Source organism: Eumetopias jubatus, unplaced genomic scaffold (assembly GCF_037043125.1).
Source record: "Eumetopias jubatus isolate StellerSeaLion01/CBP00866 unplaced genomic scaffold, mEumJub1_p1.0 scaffold_3, whole genome shotgun sequence".
NCBI lineage: Eukaryota > Metazoa > Chordata > Mammalia > Carnivora > Otariidae > Eumetopias > Eumetopias jubatus.
In genome coordinates, this window is record NW_028274809.1 from 96,162,595 (window position 1) to 96,188,697 (window position 26,103).

The 26,103-nt window shown below is 42.3% G+C and overlaps 1 protein-coding gene across 1 annotated transcript in view; it reads left to right on the forward strand.

The window, feature by feature from the left end:
- NCKAP5 (NCK associated protein 5) overlaps positions 1-26,103 on the forward strand; it is a 520,582-nt gene that overhangs the window by 444,819 nt on the left and 49,660 nt on the right. The window contains exons 13-14 of the mRNA XM_028101367.2: positions 20,626-20,940; positions 23,805-23,941. Of these exons, the coding sequence (XP_027957168.2) occupies positions 20,626-20,940; positions 23,805-23,941 (452 nt within the window). The remainder of the gene's footprint in view (positions 1-20,625; positions 20,941-23,804; positions 23,942-26,103) is intronic.

A 26,103-nucleotide genomic window follows, 5' to 3' on the forward strand; every position in this document is an offset into this window, starting at 1 on the left:
ACCACAGACAATAGCTCTTTAATAACTGTAATGCTTAATTTTGTATGTCAACTTCACTGGGCCACAGGATGCTGAGAGACTGGATCAAACACATTCTTGATGTTTCTGTGAGGACTTTTTTGGGTAAGATTTACATTTAAATTGGCAGACGGAGTAAAGCAGATTGCCCTCCTTAATGTAGTGGGCTTTATCCATCAGCCGGAGGCCCAAACAGAAAAAAAAAAAAAAGACTGGCCCCACCCAAAGTAAGAGAGAATTCTCCTCCTAGCCTGACTGCCTCAGAGCTGGGATGTCAGTTTTTCCCTGCCTTCCAACTAGAAATAACTGAAATAATAACTCTTCCTGGGTCTCAAGCATGCTGGCCTTTGCACTGGAACCACACTGACAGCTGTCCTGGTTCTCAGGCCTTAGGACTTTTGAGTGGAACTAAACCATTAGCTCTCCTGGGTCTCCAGCTTACCTACTCTCCCTGCAGACCTTGGGACTGGCCAGCCTCCATAATTGCATGAGCCAATTCCTTATAACACACAAACGCGCACACACACACGCACACACACACTACTAGTTCTGTTTCTCTGTAGAAACCTAATACAATTACATGTAATTAGATTTTAACAGGATGATTAGAATATCAGCTAGTTAGAGGAAGATGAACGGCTGTCATCTGGGCAGATGACTACAGATTTCAGTTTGCTTCACCCAGGCCAAGGAAAAATGAGCAGGTGAACTTATCCTATAAACTGGGTAGGGGCTAGGGAGACTGCAGATGCCAGGGGTCAAATATCAGGCAGCCTAGATCATCACCATTTATGTAAAACAGTACAACAGGTGGCCCTAGTGGCCCCCGGTTACTGAAGGGCTAGCAGTCCACTTTCACAGGAGCAAACAAAGCTAGACATTTTTACTTCGACTGAATCTGGAATCAAAACTCATTCAGATGTCTGTAAGATGTGAACTTCCTCATAGAGGTGTGAGCCCTCTGCAGAGGAGCTCCCCTCACCCCCATGGGGGCAAAGATGCAAGAGGCCTGTGCATGAGGAAAGGGCCCAAGGCTCCTGGAAATCTGCATGCATGTGCATGGCATATTTATTCATTACACAGTAATAGATCCCTATTAGAATTTGTGTTTTAGAGCAAAGCTCCTCTGAGGACAAAAATGAAGATTTCAGGTGTTCATGAGATGCTCCTGCTGAAACCAGTGGGAGTTGCTGTCCATGTAAATAATTGTGCTGACTCACCAGAGTCGTGGATGACAATTAGTCCACCGTGCAATTAGCATGTTGCTCTGCTCTACAAGAAGATGGGGCTGCCAAGGAACAGGGTTAAATGGCCTTCTTCCCTTCAAACCAGCATGTCCAGGATTCCACGATGGGTGAGGTGCTGTGCTGAATTTGCGCTAGGTCTTCATTTATAGATATAATTTGTATAGAGTGTCGTAATGAAACTGCCAGACAGAAGAGCAATCCACTGTGCATGGAGTGAGAAATTCCTATTGTTCCACCGACCTCCTAATGAGACAGCGACACCTCAGACTCACATACACGTACCTGCTTCTGCTTCCTTAATTGCACAGGGATCCTTGAATCCAGTCAGATTTTGCATCAAGCATGTGAACCCTGCCAGGTTAAGTGAATTGTCCCCGGATGATGGAGGTCTTGGAATAGGATCAGACGCAGGCTGTGGGGCACGTGCCTTGCTTCACAGTAAGCCATACCCCACTAGTGAGTCTGTATTTACAAGGATAATAAACTCCACGTGTAGAGTGACGTTCTGCAGGCATATGGAATAGAAGGTGAGAGGGATTCTTCAGAAAGGGGTGAACTGTGTCATTCAGAGCAAAGCCGCTCCTTCCCCTCCACATTTAAGCAGATGTAGCTGTCAAAAACCTTTGATGCTCTGGCACGTTCTACTCTGCCACAGTCCTCAGGATCCTACAGAAAGATCCACTCAACCACTGCCTTATTCTCCTTATTCTGTTCCATCCCTGACCCTTTCCCAATCTGCTGGGGAGAGGGAAGGCCTGGGGATCACTGAATGTCCTATGACTTGCTTGATCTTGCCACAGACATTTCCAGCCTTTATCTCCTGAAGTTCTTTCAGCTGTCTTTGGCTTCCTCTGTAACCCCACCTTCAATAACACTGTCTGTTGTAGCTTTTCTTTCTGCTCCCCCAGCGACTCTGTTTGCAAACAAAATCTCCAAGCTTAGCTCCAGATGTCTCAGCATGACCTCCAACATCATGATTCCATTCAGCCTCCTCATCTCTTCTTCCTCACGATGGTGGCTTCCACATTAGGATCTTTTCCCCATGCTCTAACTTGGCTCCTTATTTTAAAGGCCTTCCCCCATCACTCCCAATTCTTCACATTTAGAAAAACAAGAGTCTTCCTTGATGCCTCTCATCTTTTTCCTCTGGTCTTGCGGAGAGAGAGACACATGGTCTAAAGAATCAATAGCACATTCAATATTATTCAACGTGCAATAATAATGTATGTCTGTTGGAAAGACATGTTATGACAGTTGCCCTAGATGGTACCAGCATATATTCTTGATAACATCTTTTGAATTTTTATATATTGGCCTTGGTTCAAAATGATTGCAGCTTCTCATCAGATTTTCTGTCAAGTCTTGTTTACTTTTCCTGAACACCAAAGAAAGGCCAAAAATATGTAAGATTCAAACTTAAAATCCAGAGTCAGAGGTGCTAAACTAATTCCTGAGCCTTCATATCTTTCATACCACTTCCTTAACTTTTCAGGAATCCAGATAATGTAGCATAAGCAGCACTGAGCCCAAAAGCAGTATACCTAAGTTCCTGTTACAGTTTTGTCCTTATTAATTAGGCAGATTGTTCCCTGGGTTTCTCTATCTGTAAATTGGATATACTGGCTGCTTCCTTCCCCAGCTCAGCACATGATTGTCAGGAAAATCGAAGGATCAAGTTCATGGCAGCACATCTTAGATGTAAAATGGGCCTGCGGTACAAGGGATTCCTTTCGCCAGCGTCTGGGGCTCTGCTAGTTAACTAAAGCCACAATCATCCACCAGCCAGTTCTCTTCCCCTGTTTCGATTGGAACTCTAGTTGAAACAATGCCCTGTGTAGCTAAGCAGATATCTGAGGATTTTTTTTTTCATCTTATTTCTCTCATCTTTTTTAAGGAAAAAAAGACTATGACACTCTTGCATTAAAAGCCCAAAGGCCAGAACCTTCTCTTTGGGTCTGTTATGGAGAATGAATGCAGCTGGTGAGAGCCAGAGGCCTGGTGGCATGGTTTGATAGTGTGTTGATGGTAGATGTGGAAAAAGAATTTGAAAAGGACAGTCTTTGTGAACATGAGGTTATGTAGAAAGTGAGATTGAAGAGGGAAAAGAGAAAAAAGTCTGCATCACACTAAATAGATTTTAAGGTTGATCAGACTATGTATTTATTTTAAACGATACCTGTAAAGCCTCATTGGAAAGGAAGTCCTGGAAAAAAAAAAAAAGCCCCTCCCTACTTGGTTATAAATGGCTTACTGGATTCCATAATGGGGTGGTTATTGAATTAGAAAAAAAAATGATAAATACCAGAAGCTTGAAGCTCATAGATGAATATCTTCCCAGCAACATCTTGGAATTTGATCTGAAGAGGGGAAGTGGGGTATGGTCATGGTAGTTGTCCAAGTAGCAGAAAGAGCTGTTGACTTGGAGTGAGAAGACATGACCTTGAATCCTGGCTGTCCTATGTGTACTTGTTTCCTGAGAGATACAGGCTGCCTGTTTGTGTTCTCATCTGTAAAGTGGAGATTACCACTGAGGCATAGTGTTGCTGTAAGATTCAATTGAAATAACGACTAAGAAAGAATACAGCAGACATTATGATTGGCTTCTCAATATTCATTTCCACATCAAGGGTACGATGTTATTAGGACACTTTTGGTAATTTTCCCTGCAAGCAATTGGCCTAGGAAGCTAGGCTCTGGGCCAGTCAATAAATGGCCGTCCCCAAGTGACATGGATTGGTCCAGGAATAAGCTTGTGATCTCATTTGGCTAGTTTTTAGGGGACAGAGTGGTTGGAGATGCAGAGAGAAATCACACAAAGAGCCAGCTTCTCTTTTCCTCTAGACTTGGGAGTATACAGCTGATGGGTATGGAGCCACTAGACCCAGCTCCTACTGACATGAAGCCAAAGCTGACACACAGGATGCACAGAGCCAAGACAACTGCAGGGGAGGGGAGACAGAGGCCCTAGATTAAGGCAGCCCTGAAGCTTGCTCTACTTCTGGACCATGAGCTAATGCATCCTACTGTTTAATGTGTGACTTTCCACCCAAAGCATCCTTGCTGATTCAGAGTGCTTGGCAAACTGAGGACAGAAGACAATACTAGAATCATGTAGCCGTCAGCCCTGCAAGCTTTGTGGTTTGTATAGGCCTTGCTCCCAATCTTGGCTCTCCTACTTGTAGCTATATGACCATGGGCAACTTTATTTACCTTCTTAAATCTCTGTTTCCTGGTATGTAAAATGTGTCCACTGCATATTTTATCATGATCTGATGCAAGTAAAGCATTTACCCTGTGGTAAACAAACAGCAAATGTTGTTATGCTACGGAAAGATGAGGCATGATGAAGGTCAAATGCATTTCCACAGGGCATGTCCATTTAGTGGCTCTGGAGAGTTGGGCACATAGCCAGAGAATCCAGGGGTCTGTGCACCACTCCCCAAGCTAGAGAAGTACTGGCCTATATAGTCCCCGGCAGGCTCGATGATACTGGGGACCTCCACCCCTAATGGGAGGCAGGTTAATGAATAGAGTGAGCCTGAGCTTTGGAGTCAGACTGGCACTGTCAGGTGACCCTGTCTCCTCAAAGCTTTGCTTTCCTCCTCTGTCAAATGCGGATAATAGTCACTACTAGCCGGGAGAGTTGAAAGGATGAAGAAGTAAATAAAGCCCCTTGTGTGCTACCTGATCTGGGAGTAAGGAATAGCCCCAGTTGTGCTCCCTGGGGACTTCTGAAGACCCTTCCTTCCCAGCATCATGTTCAGATTCCTCGAAGGAGAATTCAAGGTTATACCTGGGGAAAGCCCGGTTCCTCTGTTCAGCCATGTTCAATCAGGATTGCACTTTTGTATTCCAGTAAATCTTTATTGGCCAGCTGGGCATATAATACTTAGAATCAGGTATATCGAGGTATAATTCACATACAACAAAATATACCCTTTCTAAGTATACTGTTCCATGAGTTTTGATTAATGTGTATAGCTGTGTAACCACTACCACAATCAAGACATAGAACATCTTCTGAGTGCCTAGCTGGCTCAGTCAGAAGACAATGTGACTCTTGATCTCAGGGTCATGAGTTCAAGCCCCATGTTGACTATACTGATTACTTACTTACTTATAGAAATAAATACATACATTTTTAAAAAAAGATATAGAACATTTTCATCACCCCAAAATATTCTCTTATGCCTCTTTACATGAAATCCACTTGTACCCACTAGTCCCAGACAACCACCAATTTGTTTTTATCACTATAGGTTTGCCTTTGCTAGAATTTAATGTAAATGGAATCAATCATATAGTATTTGGGGTTTGCCTCTTTTAATTAGTGCAAATGCTTTTGAGAAACATCCACATTGTATGTATTCACAGTTGTGTTTTTGTTTCTGTTTTTTTCATTACCAATTGGTATTTCATTGTCTGAATATACTATAATCTCTTTCTTTGTTCACTAGTCAAGGAACATTTTGGTCATTTCTAGTTTGAGCTATTATCACAAAGCTGCTCTTAACATGTGTGTAGGAGTCTTTGGGTGGACATATATACTCTTTTCTCTTGGGCAAGGGTGTTATTCCTGCGTCACATGATGAGTGTATGTTTAACTTCACAAGAAACTACCAAACTGTCTTCCAAAATAGTTTTACCATTCTGTGATCCTATGACCAATGTATGAGAGTTCTTGCTGCTCCACATTCTGGTCAACATTTATTATTGTTGGTCTTTTAGTTTTTAGCCATTTTCATGGGAGTGTAGTAATATATCATTATGATTTTAATTTGCATCTCTCTAATGACTGATGATGTTGAACATCCTTTCCTATGTGTATTTAACATCCACATATCTCCTTTGGTGACACAGGCATTCAAAATTTTGCGCAATTTTGTACTGAACTGCTTGTTCTGTTATTATTGAGTTATAAGAGTTATTTTTATTATTTTCCTTTGTTCTTCCCTGATTAGCCTGGCATTGCCCGGGTGTCCACATTCCATTTTGGCCTCACACCTAGGGTTGGGATCTGGTTGGGGCCACATCCAGGGCTAGGGTTACAGGTATAGTCCTCAAGACATTAGGGACCAAGTCAATGGCAGGGCAGCATCCTATCCTGAAAGATGAGTTGAGGGCTAGCTGTAGGGTATGACTCGGGCTTCGGGTTTGGCCTCAGGGCTATACCCCTAGTGTTGTTGAGTTTCAGCTTTTGGACTAAAATCTTGGTCTCCTGTACCAGCCGGGGGCTGCACGGGGCATGGTCTCCTCGTGTTCCTGAACGATTAGTCTGGCATCGGTCAGGTGACCAAAACCCATTGTGCTCTTAGAACTAGGGTCCTGGCACAGTTATTTCCACAGCCAGGGCTAGGGTAGGGTTATGGTCTGGGAGGTGGTAAGAGTCGATTGGATGGCAGTGTGTACACCTGCATGGGTCCCGAATTGAGGTTGAGCGATAGATAGGGTGAAGCTCAGGGTTTGGGATTGCTATCTGGGACAAGGCTCTCTCTGTTGTTGAGGGTCATGTTTTTCGCTAGAATCCTGCTATCAGCTCCAGCGTGGTGATTGCCCGTGGCATGGCTTGCTTTTGTGTTCCTGGAGAATTTGTCCTGCATCAGACTTGAGTCCCCAGTCTGGTAGTGCCTCTGACTTAGCAGGCGGGCCCGGGTAGGGCCAGAGCCATGCCTAGAGTTAGGGTGAGAATCTGGGAGATGGTCAGTCCCTAGCCGATGATGATGCGGAGAAGTGCCCTGAGAGCCGAGTGGAGGGCTAGCATTAGGATGAGCCTCTGGCTCCCGATTTGACCTCAGGGAGATGCACCTTGTGTTCCCGAGGTGGAGGTTTTTCATCAGAATCGTGGTGTCCAGCACTATCCCCAGGGGTTTCAATTCACGCGGTTTCCTTTGTTCTTCCCTGCTTAGCCTTTTTTTCTGCCTTTTGTATTATTTTTTGTGATTCCCCTTTACCTCCACTTTCAGAGTATTAGCTGTACCCCTTAGTGATTGATCTAATGTTTAAATGTAGTCTAATTACCTCTTTACTTTAACATTATCTGTCCTAAATAATGTATCACAGTTTACTTCCATATAGCTTCTGCCATCCTTTATGCTATTGTTGTATTTTATGTGTACATATGTTAGAAACCTTGCAATATGCTCTTACATTTGCTTTGGTTACTTATCTTTTAAAAAGATTAAAAAATAGAAATATATTTTATATTACAACCTATATTTACCATTTCTGGTTCTCTTTACATCCAGATTTATACCTGATATCCATTTTCTATCTGCTTGTGAAAATACACTTAATATTTCTTACACTGAAACTCCTTTGAGAGTAAGTTCTCTGAGATCTCTTTATTTTTAAGATTTATTTATTTATTTGAGAGAGAAAGAGAGCATGAGCAGAGGACGGGCAGAGGGAGAGAGAGAGAGACAGAATCCTCAAGCAGACTCCCCCCTGAATGAAGAGCCTGTTGCAGAGCTTAGACCTCTTAGGACCCTGAGATCATGACCTAAGCCGGAATCAAGAGTCGGCCATTTAACCGACTGAGCCACCCAGGCACCCCTCAGCTCTTATTTGTTTTAAAAGTATTTCTTTTTTCTTTGATTTTTAAAATAATTGAAAAGTTGTTTAATTGAAATTAATTTTATAAGGTTAATAGGTTCTGGGTTTTTTTTCCACTCAGCACTTTAAAGATGTTTATCTACTATCTTCTGGATTATGTAGTGCCTGACATAAAGTCTACTGTCAGTTTTATCATTGTTCTTCTGTAAAGTATTTTTATTCTCAGTTGCTTTTAAGATTTGTTGTTTTTTTTTTAAGATTTTATTTATTTATTTGACAGAGAGAGAGAGACAGCGAGAGAGGGAACACAAGCAGGGGGAGTAGGAGAGGGAGAAGCAGGCTTCCTGTGGAGCAGGGAGCCCAATGCAGGGCTCCATCCCAGGAATGGGGATCATGACCTGAGCCGAAGGCAGATGCCCAATAACTGAGCCACCAGGCACCCCTAAAATTTGTTTTTATCATTGATGTTTAGCAACTTAATTATGATGTGCCTTAGTGGGTTTTCTCCATGTTGTTCTGGTTGGAATTCATTGAGTCTCTTAGATTTGGGATTATAATTTTTATCAAATATGGTACATTTTTGGTTATTCTGTCACATAATTTTTCTTCTCTTTTTTTTCCTTCTGGGAGCTCCAAGTACGCATATTTAAACTATTTCATGTTGACTCCAAGTTCACTAATGCTCTGTTTATGCCTTTAAGTCTTTTTTCTCTATGTACTTTATTTTGGATTGTTTATATCCTAATGTCTTCAAATTCACTATTTTTTCCCGACTCTATCTGATATTTCTGCTGACCTGTTATCTGATATCACTGCTAATCTGTTATTAATCCTATATAGTATATTTTTTCTATTTAAATAGGTTTGTTTCCTGTCTATAATTTTCATTTGGGTATTTTTATTAGTCTAATATCTCTTAATGAAGTTCAAGTTTTACTTTATATCTTTGCACATACTTATAATATCTACAGTATTTTTTTAAAGATTTTGTTTATTTTAGAGAGAGAGAGAGAGAGCGAGAGCAAGAGAGAACATGAGCTGGGAGAGAGGCAGATGGAGAGGGAGAGGCAGACTCCCCGCTGAGCAGGGAGCCTGATGTGGGGCTCGATCCCAGGACCCTGAGATCATGACCTGAGTCGAAGGCAGATGCTTTACTGACTGAGCCACCCAGGTGCCCCCTATCTACAGTATTTTAAGGGTTCTTTGTTATAATTTCATTATCTCTCATTTCTTCTGTTTCTATTGACTGATTTTTCTCCTGAATATGGACCATATTTTCCTGTTTTTTGCATGCCTAGTAATTTTTACTGGATGTCAGAGATTATTAATTTTATGTTGTTGAGTGCTGGATTTCAGGATTCCTATAAAAATTTTTGGACTTTGTTCTGGAGTGCTTTTAAAGTATTTGCAGATTAGTTTTATTTTTCAAGGCGTACTCTTTAGTTTTGTTCTGACAAGTCCGGGGAAGACTTTATTCTAGATAAAATTTTTCCTCCTTACTAAGGTTTGACCTTTCTTAGAACTCTACTCTATAGTACACATATTAGAAAGCCTAGCCTCCCTGAATGGTGGAAACAAACTATTTTCAGCCTTTGTGAGCTCAAGGAATTATTTAACTTAGTGCTTCATAGTAATTGTTTCTCTGACATCATGAGTTTTACCTCAGGCATGTTCAGATTAGTATATAGCCAAAAACTATAGGCACACCTCTGCTTTTATCTTTTCTTTCCAATACACAGCCCTGCAAATTCTAGCAACTTTGATACCCGTCCCACCCCACCCCACAAACACACATGCATATATTTATCTCTTCAGTTCAACAGGATCTGCAGGCTCCGTGTTCCTTCTCTCTGTGTTTCAGTCTAGAAACTCATTAGAAAGGTTACTGGGGAGATTGTAGGGCTCACCTCATTTGTTTCCTGTGATTCTGAGGTCAAGTTCTATGCTGCCTACTGTCCAATATCTGAAGATAGTGTTTAACAGCATAGGTGTATTCCTGTTGCAGTTAATCCTTAATGGACAGAAGCAAAAATCTCTCTGTATTTTTGCCTATCTCCATATCCACTGGTCTGTTGGATTTCATTACTTCTTTATTATCTTCCTGTAAAGACAACCATGGAATATTGGTGAGTGGAGAGTAGCAGCTGAAAGGGAAAGATAGGCTCACATCAACTTCAGCCTCCTCTTTACCCATATTTCATCTGCAGTCACATAAAAGAAAAATAAATGATCCTTAAATATTCACTTAAAATAGATTACCTTATAATAATTAAAATCCTGAACCAAGCAAGTAAGGCATGTTAGAGTGAATTAAAAAAAAAAAAAGTTTAGGGGTGTGAAGACTTGGGCTTTTTCCCTTTCTGCATATAATTTAAAAAATCATTGAGACTGATTAAATATAGAGACGAATAGAGAAAAACACCTATGAACTTTAAATTTTTATATTTCTGGAGGCTTTCTTTAAATATCTATAACTGCAGTAATATGAACAAACTAAAATAATTTGTAATTTTAGAGCATGTAAAAATTTAATATAAAAAAGTTAGGGTAATAATACATAGGCTGCATTGTAAACATGCCTAATAAATTCTTATCTGTTGCTAAGTTGATAGATCTGAAGCTCCCCACGCTTCTCTGTTTTTATACACTTCTTGCCAAATCAAACTGTTTTGAATCTCTTCCTGCAGCACCTTACCCCCAATTTATTTTCTTTCCTCCCTTCCCTCAGTTGCTTTATCAAAGCAGATGTTATCCAGGCAGGTGAAATGGAGAGAAGAGGCAGTAGTCCATACAATTCAGAAAACCTGACATGGAGTAAAAAAGATTTGGAGAGATAAAATTACTCGTAATAGCCATCTACGTCTATCAGATTCACCAGATAATTGTTTAACTTATCACTTCCTTTTGGCAAGACAGATAGAGATGGAGTGGATGCATGCGAGAGGGTAGATCAGTGAACAAATACAAGGATGACCCTTTGGGACAGACATGCTGTACGTCCTCCAAGGGGAAATCGTGACTTACTAATTTGGAAATGTAATCTGGGAACATTGTAAGTCTGTGAACAGAGGAGAATCAGTAAAATCATTTGTTTAGATCCTTAACATTGCCTTTCATAAGCACCAGCCCAAAGTATTTGAAAAGAAGCTACAAACAAATAGCTAAATGGTAATTAGATTGGGAGGAAAAAAGTTGAGGTTAGAGTAATTTTGTCATGGATAGAGAATGAGCAAAGATAACAGGAAACAAGATGGAGAGATAAGTTGACATTTCTTCACATAGAAAAATGGTGCTCATAGATCAGGGCTGGAGCCAGTGTGATTCTACATTTTTATGGTACTCTAGCAAGTTTTGCTACTGAGAGAGTACAGTGTTGTGTTTTATCTTGTTGTTTAAGTTAGAAAAATATCAGAGTAAAAAATACAAGACTTGACATACGGATAGGAAAGTAGTCAAAGGGTAGTCATTGCTTTGTGGGGAGTTGGGAGGGATATGTGTGCATGCTCATCATCAAGGACTTTTTGACCTAAAGCAACAACTCCCAAAATAAGATGTAGGAGTCTGGGATCCAAGTCTGTTCCTAGATCTGCTGACCAATCCGAACAAGTGCTGGCTATTAAACCACACTGGTCACATTAGACTACTCTTCTGTATCACAGTAAATATTGCATACAAGTCTGGGCATTGTTTTACACGACAAGCGTAGTAGCATAGCATGACATGAAGGAATTATGTGAAGATCTCAAGATTTTTCAGTCTGGAGGGATAAGAGAATAGAGATCTTATTAACATTTGTAAAATCAAGAAGGGTTCAGAAAGTACATAACGAATCCCAAAATTCTAGACCTAGAGCCACCCTCAGAACCTTAGAAGAGGTTGTTCCAGTATCATTGATAGGAAGAAACACATCTTACAGCAAACTTAAGGAATCCCCCCCTCCCCTTTCAGGGGTTTTAGCAGCTGGATATGTAAATAAATTCAAGAAGTATTTCTATGAATTCATGGTCTACATGGGCATTTGACACACATTTCTCACCTTTTCCAGTTTATATCCTTAAATCACATCCCAGCACAATATTGTATGTGATGCTACTATCAGACACAGAGTATTTTTTTCATCAGATACCAACCCAACCTAAGGTGGCACATCTTTTATATTGGTTTAAATAACTTGTCCTTCATCTTTACAGAGGAATTTCATGGTCCGGTTTTTCCTTTTAATTTTTTGTCATGTTACTTCCCTATGATTTTTTCATATTCATTCTCTGTGTAACAGTGTACCAGACCCCCAATATCCAGGTCTTCCTTTATATCAAAGAGAGCACAGGAGACTGGAAAACAAATTTACATTCTTCTGTACACTATTCAAGTCTCAGAAAGCTTAAATCCACTTGGAATTCAAAGACTGAGTATTCTCATGCATTCCAAAGCCATCAAATTGAATTTACTCTTCCCAGAAGGTCATCTTAATGCCACAGCCAAAAGTACCCAGTGGTTGTGAATAAATAGCCAATATAGTCATTTTTGACGACTTTGAGGAAGCCACAGAGTAAACTTAGAATGTATAACCTAGATGTAATTGATGTGGCTTTGGCAACAGGCTTATTTTTTTTAGCTTGTTCCAGCCGTACAGATGAAGAGAAGGATGTGCAAATAAAGAGATCTGTTCTCCCATCTGTGGCTTAAGTTTCTGGTGCCAATACCACACGTAGCTTAAAGATGTTTAAGAACCTGGAGAGAAGTCATACAAAGACTTATTTATATGACCACTTGCATTAGAAGAAAGCATGCCAATTAGTAATATGGCATGGATATTAAGCACCCATACAAACACCCTTTCTGGCTGGTGAGTCATATTGGGTCCTTGGTGCATTTTTTGGCTGAAGCTTGTGATGAAAATGCTCAAAGTAAAAAAACCATTTGGATTTTAAAATTTTCTCTTTTCCTAGGATTTATTAGTTTTGAAGAGGAAAAAAAAATCTGTGGTTACTAAAGTAGTTTATTTGAACCTCTAAGAGAGGGCAGATCACTGCACAGGAGCAAGTACAACTTTTCAGGACAGATGGGCTGTACCTTTGCTAACTGAAAATCATGGCTTACTAATTTGCAAATGTTTCCCGAGAATGTAGTCAGTCTGTGAGGAAAGGAACATCAGTAAACATCATTCATTTAGTCTTTTTAAAAAGCTTTTCAGGGTGCCAGCTCCGAAATGGATTTCTTGAGAGAATGGACTCCATCTTTCCTATGCACGAGGTGGCTTGCCACCGCCTCCAAGTATGTTGCTCCATATTCACAATTGCTTATTGATGATGACAATCAGCTAGCCCCCAAAGAAATGGTTGCCAAAAGGTAATCGCTTAGGAAATAACCACAAGATAGTTGTTCAGTGAAGTAGACCCCGGTGTTGCAGTAGAATACTAACCACGCAGATGGATGTTTGGTTTACCTTGGGTTCCATGACGGTGTATGTTAGGGCCCCCCACCTTTCCCTGACAACCACTTGGGAAAGCTTCCTGAGCCCCTGCTTTGTCACGAGCACTATGCCAGGCTTATTACAAATGAGCTGTCATTGTACATGCTTAGAATAGTTTTCAAACCCTGTTGACACACAGCCAGCAGCTAGCCACGTGGGTCTTCAAGACTTGTCTTTCCAGCCTATTCTTTTTGTTTGTTTGTTTGTTTGTTTATTTTTTATTGTTATGTTAATCACCATACATTCCATCATTAGTTTTTGATGTAGTGTTCCATGATTCATTGTTTGTGCATAACACCCAGTGCTCCACGCAGAATGTGCCCTCTTTAATACCCATCACCAGGCTAACCCCTCCCCCCACCCCCCTCCCCTCTAGAACCCTCAGTTTGTTTTTCAGAGTCTATCGTCTCTCATGGTTCGTCTCCCCCTCCGACTTACTCCCCTTCATTCTTCCCCTCTTGCTATCTACTTTTCTTTTTTCTTAACATATGTTGCATTATTTGTTTCAGAAGTACAGATCTGTAATTCAACAGTCTTGCACAATTCACAGCACTCACCATAGCACATACCCTCCCCAATGTCTATCACCCAGCCACCCCATCCCTCCCACCCCCCACCACTCCAGCAACACTCAGTTTGTTTCCTGAGATTAAGAATTCCTCATATCAGTGAGGTCATATGATACATGTCTTTCTCTGATTGACTTATTTCACTCAGCCTAACACCCTCCAGTTCACTCCACATCGTTGCAAATGGCATGATTGCATTCGTTTTTATGGCTGCATAATATTCCATTGTGTATATATGCCACATCTTCTTTATCCATTCATCTGTCGATGGACATCTTGGCTCCTTCCACAGTTTGGCTATTGTGGACATTCCAGCCTATTCTTTTTTAACTTCCTTCTTTTGACTATTCAGAGTAACTTAGAACTCAAGTCAGGTTTTCTCAAGCCTTTCCTATCTAATGATCTCTTTGGACAAATACGTTACCACCACCCGGAGCTGGTGTTTACAAATTCAAGCAATCACAGATTTGTGCGATAGGATCTGTGAGAAAAAGTTTGAGACACTTTAATCCATAGAAGAGAAGGCTGAGGGGAAAATCAGCAGCATTTTCCAAACACTCAAAAATCATTGCTAATTCAGATTCCACCAACTTGGAAATTTATATTAACTGAAACAGTGCTGGAAATAAACTTTCCCCTTTGCAGCTATTTTTAAAGATAACAGTACTGTGTGAAGAAATAATATAAAACAAGTTTGGAACAATCCACTTGAGAGAACAAATTGTTTTAAAAGAGAGAAACTCACTGTTTTGCATAAATCCATGTAAGATGTGACCAAATAATCTCATCTACTCACTACAAATGGCCCCCGGGAACTGGACTCTGTAAGAACTTAGTTCTTACTACTATGGGCGCTGATGTGAAGTGGGGTTGCCAGCACTCAGCATGGCATTGAGAATCCCCGAGGACGAGGGCCAGGGTGATGGTGCCATTCTGGCTTCTTCTAGACCTGAGACCTTCTGGCCAGTGATGCTTTGCAGGAAGTGGGTGGTGGGCAGGAAGACTGAGAAAGACACCAAAACACCATTCCAGGAGATGTCCTCGTCTTGGTCACAGACCAGTGCTGTCAGGGCTTGGAAGTATTAAGAAATTGGTCCTTAAAATATTCAGTAATTCTGAATGATCTTATCCCTCCAGCTATCTGAAATAATGAAGTCTGACCATACGTGAAAAATAGCTCTACAGAAGAAGGAAGTCAGCTCTTTTCTTTTGTTGCCAGAGTCAGAACAAAAGGCAGCAGATTGGGATTTCAAAAGGAAAGCTTCATATTCACTTTGATTTCAGGAAGCATTTTCTAAAGACTAGAGCTGGTTTTTTCTCCACCTGTTCTCTTCATTATACTCAGTGAGAACTAACTATGTGTCAGGCGCTGTGCTGAGCATTCGTGATGGAGAGTAAATCAGTTCCTCGATCAGCCTGCAGTTATGATCAGTTCTGTCAGCACATAAGCACCATATTGTTGAAAAAGGACAATATAGAATCAGGAATGGACTTATATGGGAATATCGAGGAGATAAATAAAATCCAGTCTGGCCCCAGGATGCCTACAGTCTAAGAACATTTGTTTAGAGAATTGTGCTATTTTTTGAATGATAGCTGTGTGTCTACTCCAGGCATCATGCTATGTTTATTAGGTGCTATGTTTCTAGTCCTCAAAGCACCCCCAGGATGAAGGCTGCATGCTCTAATTTTCAGATGAGGAAACTAAAACCTTCTGCCGAGCCCCCTGGTACAGGGAGCATAAGTGCTAATGCTCATTGGCAAACTGAGTGGGGATTTTTATACTGTGCACCCTAAGTTAACAGTTGACAAATCCCCATTGGAAATGCTTCTCCAAAACTTCTTTTTTTTAAAGATTTTATTTATTTATTTGACAGAGAGAGACACAGAGAGAGAGGGAACACAAGCAGAGGGAGAAACAGGCTTCCCACCGAGCAGGGAGCCCGGTGCGGGGCTCGATCCCAGGACCCTGGGATCATGACCTGAGCCGAAGGCAGACGCTTAAGGACTGAGCCACCCAGGCGCCCCTCTCCAGAACTTCTTTTCTGCCACCATCCCATGCAAAACCTCACCCTTTTTGGCTACTGACCCACTCCTGGGCTGCTCGTCTCCCTCTTAGGCACAATAACTTCCCTCTGTACTGAAGCTTCAAGGCCAGACAATATTCCTCATCCAAGCACTCTGAGAATTTTCCCAAAGAAGGAGGGCCTAGAAATTTCTGTATCAATTTCTAAGAGACCATGAAAGTATCCATCTCCTTGCCTGCTGGAGATCTGCAAAGTGATGCATTTGAGGTGTGAGTAAAAGATCCTGAGTCCATCCTGTAAGAAAGAGATTCCCTGCCATTCTGCTGCTGATGCCCTGAATGGATCCCAGGGGCGGGTGCTAGGATGTGGAGCCCTCGGCTCTCAAGTAACCAGCGTTTGCCTCAGTGAGCTACATATTTTCTATGTGTGCCATGACTTTAAAGGACTGGGAAGCACTGCTATGAGTCATCCAATGAAATGTCTAGGGCTTGTCGGTGCCCATAAGTGAGAGAACGTAACCTTGAGGGAGTGAGAGAGAGGGAGAGAGAGAGAAGGCAAATGGGACAATGAGAAGTAGGTGGGAGGACTGACCAGGGTCAGAGATGTGTTTGGTGACCTTGGAAGAATGAGACCCGGTGGTCCATCCAGAGACCCAACCCTGGAACTCATTAGCAAGGCCCTGTTGGCAGCTATTCTCATGGCCACAAATGTGAACTTATACTTGTCGAGATCAAGACTGGCAATTCATTCGAGATGCAAGGTCAGCTTGCCACTTTGAACTTTGTTCCTATCACAGCCATTTAATTATTTTGTGAGTTCTTAGAATTCTCTGAGGAAAAAATAAAGCTGGCTTCAGAAGTACAGTATCTAACACTTTTTCAGGTTACAGTATTTTTATGAACTGTGAGAAACTTACAGCACCTTAAAGAAACTACATAAAGGGGCGCCTGGGTGGCTCAGATGGTTAAGGGTCTGCCTCCGGCTCAGGTCATGATCCCAGGGTCCTGGGATCGAGTCCCGCATCGGGCTCCCTGCTCCTTGGGAGCCTGCTTCTCCCTCTGCCTCTCTCAATCTCTCTCTGTCTCATGAAAAAATAAATAAAATCTTTAAAAAAAAAAAAAAAGAAACCACATAAAGAAGGTGTCAGCATTTTCAATATAAACTCCCATTTCCAAAGGTTTATGCAATCTGGAGAAATTTGCTTGAGGGTGAAACTTGGCATATGGCGCCTGAGTCCCTGACTGTCTACATCTCATTTCGTGGGTACTTACAAATGAGTTCTTCAAATTCACTACATTTGGCACCTGTAATTTTTAGAAATAAAAGAATGGCTTTAATAGCAGGTGGTTTGTGAGTTTAGTGTTAAGAGCACAGAGTTCTCAGAACTCAGGAATACCAAAAGTCCTGTTTTATAGAGTCTGGTAGGACAATATTATAAAAGGAAAGAAGGGGAAGGAAAATAATTTAAGGGGACAGAAATCAGAAAATGTCAGTATTTTCAGAAGGGGACTGTCCTTGGCCTGCCTTCATCATTTTTCCTACCCTACACCTCTCCTCGCCTTATTTCCTACCTTGTATTATAGACTAAGCCAGCACATACAGGGCTTTGGGGGCTGGGACTTTTCCCCCAGAAAATCACTGAAGAGGCAGCCAAGAATCTCATTTTGCTTTTTGAGTCTTCATTTGAGGGGACTGGATTCAGAGCTCTCTGAGCCATCAAATACTTGGAGGGGAAAGAGTTCTTAGACAAAGCCAGAAAAACTGCCCTTGGAGGCAATGCCTAGCATCTAGTCCAGAGAGCTGCGATTAATGCCAGAGAACCTTGGCATGGAAGTCTACGGATCAATTGAAGAAGGCAGAGGGAAGCGATACTGAGCAATCATGGTCCTCAGAAGCCATGCAGATCAGGATGTGCAGGCATCCTGCATGGGGGCAGCAACCATGCAAATACAGGGGAACATTAACAGTAGACTCACACCTCAGGATAGGGCGCATGGGAGCCAGCTAGAATTCAGGCGCCTGTTCCAATTCCAAAGGAGAAGCTGAGTGCCTTGCCTAGGAGCAGGATGGGGGGGTGGGCATTCTGTGAGCTTTCTGTTTCACAATGCTGCCTCAATGGCTATTAACTGAGTGGACCCCACTTCTGGGTTTATCTGTACTTTTGGGAAGGATCAGGATAGTTTGATGGTTAAGAGCCTGGTCTTTGTAGTGAAGCCTGACTGGATTCAAATCCAAGCTCTTTATCTATACAGCGCATGGCCTTGGGCAAGTTACTTAATGCTTTTGAGCTAGGGTTCCTCATTTGTAGATGGTGATGATCGTTCTTACTTTATAAGGTCGTGAAGATGAAGCCATAACTCCAAGAAAGGAGTGAAGTCCTAGTGGCTGCAATAAGCAGCCAAACTTGATGATTCGTGTCCACAAAAGGGAAAGAGCTCCCCATGTCTTATCCTGGTGAGCACGCTTTAGTTGGGGGCTACGCTATTCTGAAGGTGCTGGGAGTAAGTTAGCACGGGAGGCAGCCTGGGGCATGTGGGGTCTAACACATCTCAGCTGTTACAGCCTGAGTCAGCTTCCCGTTGCCAAACACTGGGTCAGTTCTGATGAAGACCCACTTGCTCCTGGATGAGACCAAAGTACTTCAGCCTCTTAGACTTGCTCCAAGTACAACACATGGACATGCTAACTCTGAGGGGTTTTATATTTCTAGGCTAAAATGAAGAAAAGACTTTGAAATCTGAATAGCAGGGTCCTTCCTTTGGAACTTTCCCGGCAGTGCCTCCCCATGCAAAGAGCTGCTCCTTTCTCAAAAAGGCCCTTCTGTAACAATCAGGTACCCTTAATTGAGGAGGAAATGAATAGAGAAGATAATGAACCATCTTTGAAGCTGGTTGAGAGTAAAGCTGGCCTGGTGGAGGCCTTGAAATGAATGGAGCTAAGGCTTGGCCCTCATGATCCTGAAAAAGAAAAGCCCACCCCAGGCCATCACCATATGAATCAGCGCCCCCCACCCCCACCCCGCAGTCCCGGACCAGAGTCTGAGATCCCATGGTGTAGGAGGCGGCTAAATAAGAGAGGGTATCTGCATCTTCCCACTCAATACCCCTTTGAAAATGGAAGCTTCTTCTTTGATAGGGACTTCGTCTCCCTAGTGCCTCCAAAACCAGCACCAAACCTACTAGAACCTGTAAGAGCAAAGTCTGTCTGCAGCCCTATCCCCCCCACACACCTTTTTTTTTTTACCTTAGTACTAGGAAATTCCCAGAATTCTACTACTCACTTGCAGCAAAGCAGTTTTGCGGAAGAGGGTAGGGAATGGACAGGTTCGGGAATTCTGATACAAATTGCTCAGCACCAAATGAGATTGTGTAAGGAAGGCAGTTACGGATAAACTATCCACCTACCAGGTACCTGCTAACATCTGATAAATATGCTAAACATAGTGCGTATGTCACTGTTCATTATTTAACTCTTTCAGCTGCCTTTCACAGTGTGTTCAGTAGCGTTCTAAATTCTAGAGATTGGATGGCGAACATATTTCTATCCTCACAGCTGTCCCATAAGGAACCTGAGACCTACAGAGGTTGAGAATCCTGTGTCGGGGTTCGTACAATAGCTATTGGCAGTTCCCACTTTCCAAGCCATTGTTCCATAAAGCACCACTAAAATGTTGGCTGTTGAGCCTCTTGATGCAAAGATTATGCCATATTCTGTTGTATTCGCCACCATGCCCAACAGGGTACTAAGTCTTACTTAGTTTTAGAACCATAAGATGCTGATACAAACTTTACCAAGGATGTTTTATTCTAGGATTATCATATAAACAGGAGACTTTGGGGGTGACAAGCCAATCTTGGAAGTTGTCTCCTTGGCTTGGATAAACCATACCACCATTTCAGAAATCAAATATGCAATAATTTTTGCAGATGTTGTATTTTTGTCTGTATTTAGCGTTTCTTAAAGATGAGACGCGGCAGAATATGTTACACATGTGTGGTGAAATCAACTCGATTTGTTTTAGGGATATCTGGGAGTGACGAGAAATCCAACAGGTACTGATGGGTTGTGTCACTGCGTGAAGTGAGAGGGAAAGAGGCAGTGGCTCTATAGTCTTCTCAATAAATTGACTTCAAATGGCAGTGGGGTCAAATGAAACCCCACATGATAAAGTGATAGTATCATGGGTAAGGGACCTTTTGGGATGACCTTATAGCGTGTGAATTACTTGCCCTTGCAGTTAAATTGAGAGGCCAGAGACTTAGTTGACTGTCAAGTGGATGATAATTCATGTAATAGATGCATAATTACCTTTGTTAGGACATCACTTCAATGTGTTATGTGTGCTCATTACTCATCGTATTTCGGTTAATAAATTTCACCTAACTGGTCAAAGTCATATGATTCCCAATTGAAATAATGGTGACCAAAAATAATTTTTGGTCTCTAATGACTGTTTTTGTTTCTTTTTTCTGTGATAACTCTAGAGAGCCATCCAGGGCATAAGTACATGTGATTCTTAATGCCAGTAATGGCTGCCTTACCTCATATTATGTGAAGGGAATATTTCCACGTTCAACTAAATGTCTGTTTGATGCCACTCCCTGGAAATTTACTACCCCATTAATAGTATTTCTTCCTTCTAGATATCCCCCTTCCTCCAGATCAGATACAAATCCTCACGATCATTTTTATCCTTTTATGTGAGCCTTCTCTAATCCTCACTATGTTATTCTGTCTAGAATCCAACTGCCTGATGAGGACACTGGACAGTGGGATTGGAACCTTCCCACTCCCAGACTCGGGAAATCGCTCCACAGGGCGGTACATATGCCACCCAGACTCCCCAGAGGACACTGAGCCCAGCCTGTCTCTCCAGCCAGCACTTTGTGCAGCTTCTTCCATCAGAGCTCAGACCCTTGAACGAGAAGTGCCTTCCTCTGCAGACAGCCATGCCTCTGCAGATAACACCATCGTTCATTCCACATCGGACCCCATCATGACCGCCAGGGGGATGCGGCCTCTTGAAAGTCGCCTCCCCAAACCAGCCTCCTCAGGTAAAATGCCTATGACCGTCCAAATTAGATTGTTTCCACACCAAAATAATGCACTTGCTGACAAAAAATGGAAAACAGGCAGCAGAAGAGATTTCCACCAAGAGGTCAGTCAGTGAACTCTGCCTGATGGGAATGTAGATGCGTGAAAATCCCTGTACGTCCTCAAACAAAAAGTAAAAAGACATGTGTTAAACATCATCTACTCTTAGTATTACGGCACGGGATATACACACACGTAAAGGAAACAAGCACGTAAGCACAGGTATATGGACATATATATTGATGAAGAAAAAAAACCGCACAACATGCACATAGGATTTTATCTTTTAAAACCTAACTCTGAATATAGACCAGTTTAGGCCCGAGACATAAATTTAGCTGAAATGTTGTTTGCCCTCTAACCAGCAATGTAGGTCTTCTGACATGTTCCTATCCTGCTCAAATATATTTATGTGTTGAACTATAAAAAACTTAGTTTGATATATCAGCCGTAGGTTGTGCATTAAATGCAATAGAGTGGAATGAGCCCCCTCGCTGAGATGCACCACCCTTCATCACAGTCAATTGAAACAAGCTTCCATGATTAAAGATAGGACTAGGCTAAGGGTCAGAGTTTTTTCATTGTTTCCTCCAGATTGAAGATATTTATTGCAGCACAGGATGACACTAAATAATTTTTAACTTGCGTAGCTTATGTTGCATTTATGACATGCATAAGCATCTGAACTAGAACTCTAAAGACTCTCTTTTATGATTTGATGACTAGAAAGGAGCCGCAAGTAGAAATTATACTGTCGGCTTTTGAGAAATTAGAAAAAAAGACTTTTAATTAAATATCTTCAAATAAATGTGATTGAGCTGTTCTCACGGCTGAGTTCTTCATACAATAATACCAACTACCATGAATGTTTCATCACAAACTTCTGCTCATTCCAAGCCAAGGCTACATTTTAGAAGGCTGTAATGCATATTATTTTTTAAATAAATGCATTGTTAATTAATGACACAGCCTCCAGAGATTCAGGGGCGAAATCTTAGTTATAGATTATGTGCTCCATGCTTGAATAGTCACATGTGTGACCTCAATTCAGCGGCGGGCTGCTGAGTAGACTTCATGATTAAACACTGTCATTATAACAAATTGAATAGAAACCACAAGCCTTGAATTGCTTCATAAGAAGGCGATTGGAAGGAGATTGTTCTGATCTTGCTGCTAATATTCACCACACTGGTTTTGGAGGTTTGTGTCTTAATTAAATTGTCATGAAGGGATGTTAAAAAAAAAAAAAAAAAGGAGTATACGGTAGAGAGGTCAACAGAACCACAGGGTATAGTTTTGTCCCCAACCCCGCAGCTTCCAGTCTGCCAAAGGATAGCATCACTGTGGTCCAGACGCAGGTCCGCCTTTCCAAGTCTGCTCTTTTCTCTGTGGCCAACAGCGACTCACTGGAAAAATCAGGGAATGGAGGAATGGCCGGAACAAAAGGAAAGGTCACTCCTGCTTAGAGGAGTCCCTTCCTGTTTCATGCGTGTATTTCAATTTTTTCACTTATCTGCATAATCAAAAATAGAAGTAACTGTACCAGTCTCACAGTGCTGGTGAAAATACAGTGACTTCGCTTCTGCTCACAAGCAAAATGCTGTTGAGAGGCTCTCACTGCACGTCCTGTTGGTAATCACTGAGGATAGAGGATAATAACAGCGATTCTCCTTTCTGGCAGGAGGAAGGAATTCACTCTGCAGGTTAATCTACTATTAAGGGTAAGGGGGGAACTTTCTTTAATCATTCCCTGCTAATTACACCCTTGCTACTCAGGGTGTGATCCGTAGGCTAGCATCATCAGGATGGCCCGGGAGCTTTTCGGAAATGCAAAATCTCAGACCTGCACTCTAGACCTTCTGATTCAGACACTGCAATTTAACAAAAGCTCAGCTGCTGCATAGGCACATAAAAGCTTGAGAGTACTGCCCCGAAAGATCTTTAAGAGCACAGTTGCCCAGGGCACATTCCGAGTGCATTGGAAATGACCATAATGGGTATTCTAGGAAAATAAGTGTTCCCTGTCCAAGTATGTTTGGGAAGGGCTTCTTCTTCTTCTTCTTCTTTTTTTTTTTTTTAATTTTTCACTTTATTATCACAAGTTAAGCTCAAAAGAAGCATGGGGAGGGCGCCTGGGTGGCTCAGTTGGTTAAGCGACTGCCTTCGGCTCAGGTCATGATCCTGGAGTCCCGGGATCGAGTCCCACATCGGGCTCCCTGCTCGGCGAGGAGCCTGCTTCTCCCTCTGACCCTCCCCCCTCTCATGTGCTCTCTCTGTCTCTGTCTCTCACTCTCTCAAAATAAATGAATAAATCTTAAAAAAAAAAAAAAAAAGCATGGGGGAAAGATCTGCTTTTGAAATCAGGCAAGCTAACATTCTCAAAATATACTTATACTCTAAATATGAATCCTCAAAAAAGATCTGGAAAAGACTTTTCTCTCTAAATTTATAGTATTGTCTTCAGAATAGGGCATATTATATAGGGCTTCCAGTTCTAATCCTTTCTTTGGACATTATGACAATTTTCAATAGCACAATGGAGGCTCCGAGAAGTGCTCCCAAAAAGGAAACCTGTTTATTATTTGATGCTTAACACTATTTGAGGAGTAATCGGTGTTTCCCAAAGGGTTTGCTCACTGACCCCTTCCTAACATGAAAAGTCTATCAACATTTTGTGGAAAAGTTTGCCTTCGGTGGGATACCCAGCTTTGACTGTATTTGGACTTTTTTTTATTATTTTTTAATGTCTCCCTCACTCCCCTCCCTAAACTTGTAAAGAGTGAAAGGAAGCAGATTGTGACTTCATGTACATTTCCTCATTTAGGAAAAATCAATTCCCCAAAGCAGAATGAAGCAGAGCCAAGGCCCCAGACCTGCTCGTCATTTGAATATGCTGAAAACACAATCGCAAGCGAGCAGCTTCCAGACTGGGGGGTCGAAGACCCCACGGCTGAGACCCAGGTAAGGGGGGTGGCTGACAGGAGGGTACCCTCCACCTATTGCTCCTGATGGTGAAAAATGACCTCCTTGAACCTTTTCACGAAAGATACAGTTTTTGAAGCAAATTTGTCATTCGCTCAGTGAATAAAAACAAAAGCCCAAGGCTCACCTTCTTCCCTGCATTGTTAAGGAACACCATGGGTCGCTGGGAGGAATTGAAATGCTTCCACAAATCTGTCCCTAGATTCTTGAGGCATGGATGCTCTGCCCAGATTAGATGTTACAGAATGGGCACTCACTTTCCCAAGCCGTAAGAGCAGGATTGAGAATGATTTAATGATACTTCTTCATTATCTTATTCTTACTTTAACCTTTATACCTCGTTCCTATGAGACAGGTAAAGGAGGTATAATTATACCCCAGAGTGGTCACATGACTTCCCAGTGTCAGTGAGACGTGCATCTCTTCAGCCTCTACCGTTTTTGCTATGAGATCTTCATCCACCCTGACATGGCAGACATAGGCTTCCTGACATGTGATTGGACCTAGGAAGTTGTTCATGGCTCAGGGACGTTTCTATCATCCCTCGGGGTTACTTGGTATTCCCTCCTGAGTTTCCTCCTATTTACCCCTCCCAGCTAGTTACCTAGGGCCATATTCAGCCTGTTCACTATTTCCCAACTTGTCCCGGGTGGGCCCCCTTCAGGCTCTTTCTTGGCACCTGGCAGTGAGAAGGGAGGGAAGAAGAACATACGGATCAATTACCAGAGCTTCCCCACCCTTCCTTAACTCTTCTCACTCCTGCTGCCTTTGTCTCTTCCAATCTTGGCCTTAGAAGCCCCAATTGCTATTTCTACTAGAGTTTCTACCAACTATGATGAGAAAATAACCAGATTAGCCCGCATCCGGGGTCACCCACAACCAGTGGGGCCGAACCCTCTTTCAGCCTTTAGCATCTCAGTATGGAGCCATAGACAAGTAGGGAAAGAAATATTCTCGAGGCCCACAGCCTCAATTTACAGCAGACAACACAACTCCAGAGAGATGCTGGACCATATTCAGGGTCCTTACTCAGGAGTCGGGACTAGAACTCAGCCCTCTGAATTCCATGCCTGACACTCAGAATGGCAGCCTCTATAAACAGGAGCCTAAGAGGCAAAAGAGCAAACCAGTATAGTCTATCCGGCCTTAATTTAGGCATAAAAATGTTAAGACTCCTCCAAAGCAGTGGTTCCCAAACATGAGTGGACATCACAACCACCCAGAGGGCTACACATCCATGCATGCCATGTCCGATTTTGTACTGATGAGTTGACGTCCAAACATTTCTAACAAATTCTCAGGTGATGCCAGTGCAGCTGGGCCATGGAAAATACTTTGAGAAACACTGTTCAAAGGACTGTATGCTTGCTTTAGGAACTGGAGAGTTGAGAAAACCCTAAAGACACCCAGAGTCAGAGGGGAAATCGTTCAAAAACAACAGGTCATGACCGTGGCAAAGGGGGTCAGGCAAATCCAAGAAAGTGAAAATAATAATAATAACAACAACAACAGCTGAATGCTGGCCAGGTGAGAGCTGTTCCACTCCATGTAATGGCAAGACACTCCTCACCCAACATACACGCCCAGCAGCAAAGACCCCTCTCTGGGGTTCTCTCCCTCATCATCCTGCCCCACCTCCGCCCACGGGAAAGCTCGCTCTGATTTGAGAGTATCACCGCTGTGGCTTGGAACTTAGAAGCCTGCTTTGCTGACGGCCAGGGGGAGAAAGTTGGAAGCAAAAGTTAGCTTACATTTCTAGCACCCAGCACAGTGCCTGGTTCCGTTAATGTTTGTTGAATGGAGGGGTGAAAAAAATTCATCTCCTACTGCAGAAAATGTCGCTGGGGCCGTACTGGAACTCTAGACGTGGGGCTCCCCAAGCACCCCAGCCTGGAGACTCCTCATCCTTCATGGACATCATCCTTGCTGGACTACCAGTATCCCGTGTATTGAACTCGGTACCCCCAGAGCCTAGCACTCCTCTTAGAAGAGAATAGGCACTCGATAAGCATTTGTTGAATGGGTGAATGGATGAGTCAACGAATAAAGGAATAAAGAACTACATAGCTGCTTGAACGTATAACTCCAGATGAGGGGGTTTACATCCTAAAATGTGTTTTTATAATTTCCAACCGAATGAC